A 6,325-nucleotide genomic window follows, 5' to 3' on the forward strand; every position below is an offset into this window, starting at 1 on the left:
CTTTTCGGAGTAAGAAAGAAGGAAAGGAGGGAGAGGGAGAAGGAAAGGACGAGCAGCGCCCCACCCCTTGTCCAATTCGGTTTGGGCAGGGGGAGGCGCGTGCCACCTCGTGGCCCTTCTTCCCTCTCTCCACTAAAGCCAAATAAGGCCCATTAACTTCCCCCATGAATTCCCATAACCCTCCGGTACTCCGAAAAATACCCGAATCACTGGGAACCATTCCGATGTCCGAATATAGCCTTCCAGTATATCGATCTTTACCTCTTGACCATTTCGAGACTCCTCGTTATGTCCGTGATCTCATCCGGGACTCCGAACAATCTTCGGTCATCAAATCACATAACTCATAATACAAATCGTCATCGAACGTCAAGCGTGCGGACCCTACGAGTTCGAGAACTATGTAGATATGACCGAGACATATCTCCGGTCAATAACCAATAGCGGAACCTGGATGCTCATATTGGCTCCTACATATTTTACGAAGATCTTTATCGGTCAAACCGCACAACAACATACGTTGTTCCCTTTGTCATCGATATGTTACTTGCCCGAGATTCGATCGTCGGTATCATCATACCTAGTTCAATCTCGTTACCGGCAAGTCTCTTTACTCGTTCCGTAATACATCATCCCACAACTAACTCATTAGTCACATTGCTTGCAAGGCTTATAGTGATGTGCATTACCGAGAGGGCCCAGAGATACCTCTTCGATACTCGGAGTGACAAATCCTAATCTCGATCTATGCCAACTCAACAAACACCATCGGAGACACCTGTAGAGCATCTTTATAATCACCCAGTTACGTTGTGACGTTTGATAGCACATAAGGTGTTCCTCTGGTATTCGGGAGTTGTATAATCACATAGTCAGAGGAACATGTATAAGTCATGAAGAAAGCAATAGCAATAAAACTAAACGGTCATAATGCTAAGCTAATGGGTGGGTCTTGTCCATCACATCATTCTCTAATGATGTGATCCCGTTCATTGAATGATAACACATGTCTTTGATCAGGAAACTTAACCATATTTGATTAATGAGCTAGTCTAGTAGAGGCATACTAGGGACTCTCTCTTTGTCTATGTATTCACATATGTACTAAGTTTCCGGTTAATATAATTCTAGCATGAATAATAAATATTTATCATGACATAAGGAAATATAAATAACAACTTTACGGAAAAACTAACGCCCACACGTGTGGGCGTTTGCACATCACCCACATGTCTTCATCACCACTCATTTTTCCATGTATGAAGAGATATCAGCAGAATTTTTTTTGGTTTTCGGCTTAAAAATGTTTTATCTCTTAATTAAAAAATGGAATTAAAAATCTGTTTTCACCATTAAATCCGTCTCGACGATATCTTCAAAACTAGACCCCATGTTGATATGTTTCGACGATTTTTTTTTGCCCAAAAGTTGCCATGATGTTTACACTGCAGTTGCCATGTGCCAATTTTAGTTTTTTTATGATGGCAATTTCAGTACTTTGACCATGAAAAAAAATTGTATGAACCATGGCAATTTTAAGTGCATGTATCATGGCAATTTTAGTTTATGATGCATGATAAGTCTAGTTTCTTAATTCCCCGTTTTATAATATGTCAAAATTTACTTTTAAATGTAGAAGAAAATAGCTGACACATATCATGGCAACTTCAGTGTAAACATCATGGCAATTCATGTGCAATAGACACGGCAACTTTTAACCAAAAAAAATTCGTCGAAATATATTGATATGAGATCTAGTTTCGAAGATCTCGTCGCGAGGGATTTAATGGTGAAAACGGATCTTCAATCGGATTTTTTATTTAAGAGATAAAACATTTTAAAAACAGAAAATCCAAAAAAATTCTCACATGCATGCATGCGGTGACATGGCGTAGTACGTGTGTTATAGAGCGTGTGGGCGGGTTTGGCTCCCACCACACGTGTGGGCGTTAGCGTTGTCCCAACTTTATTATTGCCTCTAGGACATGTTTCCTTCAGGTTCTTCGGCTTGGCATTAATGACCACCATGATCAGTCACTTATTGCGATATGGATGACTTCAACCTTGGAGTCTTCGAGGAGTTTCTTGGGTTCGGACGTTGGATGACTAACACGGCTCTGGGCCTCTGTCGATCTCTTAGCGAGGTCACTGTAGTACAACTTTTTGGTGGTTCAGGGCGGTTTGAGGTTGAGAGCCCAATTTAGCTCCCCTTAGAGCAAAGTCTGCATAAATGCATGGATGACTATCGACTTGGGAGTTTTGGCTATGTGACTTCGAATTGTGGAAAAGCTCTTAAAAAAGTTGGAGGGATTCCCTTGCTTTTTGCTGCAAGGTGATGGGTTTCATCGACATCAAGGGTTACACATAGTTCCCCAGGATGTTGACGATGAAGATTCCTTAAAGGCGCTCATAGGACTCAAAATGAGCCTCTCCTCAAGTTGAAAGACCATTTTTGTGCCATTCCAATGAGCTAGGGGAAAAGGTTGCACATTTCCATTGTACCACACATGAAAACGCAGATGGCGGTGGAGTGCACCTTCAGAAAGCAGTGTAGGATAGGTGCGAGGTGGTGACACGCAACGACCAATCCTAAAAGACCACTCTTTCATCTAAGGATGCCTAATCGCCGCACCGATCATTCACACGTGGGCCAGGGGTGGGGGGATACTGCATGATGGGTAGTTTATATGGGACGATGCCTCCTAAAGAGAACAGAGGAGTGCGAAGATAGGCTCAATCGTTGATTCTGCTCGTGAGCGTAATGGTATAAGTCTGCCGACTGTGAGACCGACTGGTCGAACATAGACGAGAGTCGACCATAGTGACCTGGGAGTCACGTGTGGAAGGGCTCTCGCTCAACACATCAAAGATGCGTCAGGGATAACAGGCTGATGACTCCCAGGAGTTATTGTCTAATGCAATGCGCGATATATGTCATGTAGCAAGGTGCCCGAAATCTATTGTATTAGGAATTTTGGATTGCGATTTCCTTGGGTGACATAGGGCTGCTCGAGCTTGGTCGGGGAAGCAGTCGCCCATATCCCAACACTGGGATTGCAAGATTTGCCATTTGACTCTTTACGAACGACGTTGGCCACCTAGAGAGTTGTCACTTTCAGGTCTTTCTTTAGATGACCAGGTCTTGTTGTCGTCTTTATTACTCCCTCCGTCTCGAATTACTTATCACAATGGATAAAAATGGATGTATCTGAAACTAAAATACATTTAGATACATCCATCTTCGTGACAACAGATAAAAATGGATGTATCTAAAGCTAAAAATACATTCATTTTTGTGTCAAATACCATTTCTGCAACGAGTAATGCCGAAGTATGTGCCACGCTGTCGACCTGGGACGGTGCAGTCAAAGGCAGACAGATGGCGCCGCCAAGTGCAAGTGTAGTGCAAATGAAGGTCCGTCAAGACAAATAATACCTCGGCAAAGATCCATTTTTTTAAGTAGCCGTAAATGTGCATGACACTTCACATCCATTCAGAACCAGTTCGACATGATGACACAAGCTTCTGCAATGCCACAAGAAGCTGAGATTTTGGTGGCTAATGGTAAGTAGGAGCTAGTACAGAGCTAAAGAAACAAAACTGATTCCTGGATATTTCCCCCTCATTTTCAAACAATACAATTACAGAAGAGAAGTAATCCTGCATGATACAAGCTACATTGCGCAACAGTCATCAAAGGTCCTGCTGCTTCTTGTCCTGGGCAATCTTCTTCCGGATCTCCTGTGCCGCATTGAAGATGCCAAGCGTCGGTTTATTGCAGACGAAGCACTTCTTGTTCTTCGAGTGATGCTGAAATCAACGGATGCAGATTGTCAGAACTATATTTGCAATATGAGCAACAATCATTCTGAGAACTACGAAACCTCGAGAGTTATTTTCTTTGTACAATTACTCGGTAACTCCTGAGTAACTAGATGAAATTTCCTAAGGGGAACACCTAATGTTTTTGTTAGTCTGTTACAATGAGGTTAAATAAACCCTAGAGTCTTGTACACAAAAGACTACAATTGACCCATGCACTGGTGACACGCAGCATCCAATTGTATGTAACAGGTTGTCTGCAGAATTTACGTTTCCAGACTCCTTGCTCACATTCTCTATAGAGTATAGATCTGGACAAACTATGCAAGCCCTGTGAATGCACTTCCTAGAACGTCAAGAGGCTAACGAATAAGTCAACTATGCAAGCTCTGTGAATGCACTTGCTCCTCCATATCAAAGTAAAAAACTTATCTATTGTCAAGTATATTTTCCATATTCCCTTTGAACCCCATTGGCATCTCTCTGTATATGTAAACTATAATTTGCATGCAGGACAGGCTGCAAGATGGTCCTATGCAATCAAATAAAGATCTCTAACTCCAACAGAAAAGGTGCACCAAGTGAATAATATTTCAATTATTAAGCGGTCATGCATGGTACTCTTTGTACTAACATTTCAATTAAAAAAACATTCATATCACACAGCTAAATATAGATGGGAAGGAGAATTTCTAAGAACTCACAAATCAACTATAAACTTGGATTTGACATTCCAGATATAATGCAGTGCTGCATGCTATAATGGGCCATATGGCTGAAGCTTGAACCAACAAAACATTCAGCTAGTCCAAAAAAACACATTCAGCCAGTATGGATATGGAAATTTGTTTCCACCACACTGCCATATATCCATAATCATAGGTGCTTTACGTAATAGGGTAAATTCATATATATTTGGGCTGAATACTCAATATCTTCAGAATTAGAAGTCTTGCGCAAGTGCTAATGTTTCAATAGTTCATGGCTCGAACTCAAACAATCATGGTTCCATGTTACATCTCTCTATATATATGACAAACTGTTAGCCTAGCTAAGCAAATGAACTAGATTTGCATTGATGAGTAGGCATAATTATCAGCACAAAATCAGAACAAATTGCGGGGTACCTTTAATGCGCAATGCTCGCAGAAATAATGCTTGCACTTTGTGACCACCGGGTCAACAAAGGGCTCCCTGCATATGAAGCAGGCAAAGGGCAGTGCCTCATCGTCGTCGCTGTCCTCCTCCTCTGCCTCGGCATCACTACCATCCAACTCACGCATCGCTATGCGGCGTTTGCGGGCTTTCTCGGCCTCATCCCACTCCCTCTCGAGCTGCCACCCAGACTTGTAGTCACCTCTGTCGTGCATGAACTTGCAGGAATCGCCGTAGCCACAATAGCCGGTCTCCTTATAATCCTTGCAGATGTCTGGTTGGTAGTCAAACCGCGTCGAGAGGCGTATGTGCGCTGACGCCCGCAGGGGGCCGTGCGCGCCGCCAGCCTTCTCTCCGGAGACCGTGTGCTCCCGCCGGAAGCCGGCCTTGTGATCTGTGTAGCCGTGGATCCCCTTGTAGAGCTCCCCGGAGGAGGAGGACGCAGAGGGGTTCTTCTTGAGGGACTCCTCAGCCTGCTTGAGCTGCCGCTCGCGGATGGCGCGCGCATCGCGGTCGTACGCCGTCTCCGTCTCGAGCGTCGCAGTGGCGCGGTTGTCGGTGGAGGACTGAATCGTCCGGGACGACTCGAACTGGAAACGGCGGGGCTCGTGTGAGTTGTCGGCGGAGGAGAAGAAGAGCTTGCTGGTAGTAGAGGGCGGCTTCTTAGATCGCGCCGCCGCGATGGCCCCGGAATCGTCGCCGCCGCTACCTTCTTCGTCGTCAGAGCCGACGGAGGCGGCGGGACGCTTCCGGATATTCTTCGGTGGCTTCCGAACAAAGTTGCACACCGGCGCCGAGCCGCCGGCCCCGGGCTCTCCGCCGCCGCCGTCGGACATGGGGTAGGGTTTGGGGGAGGACGAGCTATGGATCGAATCGAAGAGACGGGCCCGTCTTGGTCCGGTACGTCCCTGGGCGGTTGACCCGTCGTTCCAAAGGTTTGCTTTTTTTTTTGAGACAAGTCCAAAGGTTTGCTTGACAGGCGTCATTTCTTCCCTTATCGGGCCGGCCCAGTTCGCTTCCCTTTCTCTGGTTCTGCCGGTATTTGGTCCGGAACCTTTTTTTTTCCTTTTTTATGTTTTCTGTACTGTTTTTTTTCGTTTTTCTGTTCTTTTCAATTTTTTATTTCGTTTTTCTTTTTCGTTTTTTATTTCCTTTTTTCCCTATTTTCTTCTTCTTCTTCACGTTTGGACTATTTCTACAATTTTTCTATTTTGAATTCGTTAACAACTTTTTTTCATCGAATTCAAAAAATGTTCAACCATGCAAAAAAATGTTCAACAATCCAAAAAAGTTCATCCAATTCAATTTTTTGTTCATCAGATTTAGAAAATGTTCACAAAAATTCAA

At 44.0% G+C, this 6,325-nt stretch overlaps 1 protein-coding gene across 1 annotated transcript; it reads right to left on the reverse strand.

The window, feature by feature from the left end:
* Positions 1–3,430: 3,430 nt before the first annotated feature.
* LOC123085307 (zinc finger CCCH domain-containing protein 15) lies at positions 3,431–5,900 on the reverse strand. The gene is made up of 2 exons (XM_044506928.1): positions 4,951–5,900; positions 3,431–3,811 (listed from the first exon to the last, which is right to left on the reverse strand). Exons 1-2 carry the CDS (start codon positions 5,812–5,814, stop codon positions 3,695–3,697), a joined length of 981 nt encoding a protein of 326 aa, XP_044362863.1. The 5' UTR covers positions 5,815–5,900; the 3' UTR covers positions 3,431–3,694.
* Between the last annotated feature and the right edge of the window lie 425 nt (positions 5,901–6,325).

This window comes from Triticum aestivum, chromosome 4A (assembly GCF_018294505.1).
Source record: "Triticum aestivum cultivar Chinese Spring chromosome 4A, IWGSC CS RefSeq v2.1, whole genome shotgun sequence".
In the NCBI taxonomy this organism is placed as follows: Eukaryota; Viridiplantae; Streptophyta; class Magnoliopsida; order Poales; family Poaceae; genus Triticum; species Triticum aestivum.

Coding starts and splice junctions, on each gene's coding strand:
- LOC123085307 (XM_044506928.1), bottom strand. CDS start 5,814: ATGTCCGACGGCGGCGGCGGAGAGCCCGGGGCCGGCGGCTCGGCGCCG. Junction 3,812..4,950: donor GCGAGCATTGCGCATTAAAG/GTACCCCGCAAT, acceptor CGTTGATTTCAG/CATCACTCGAAGAACAAGAA.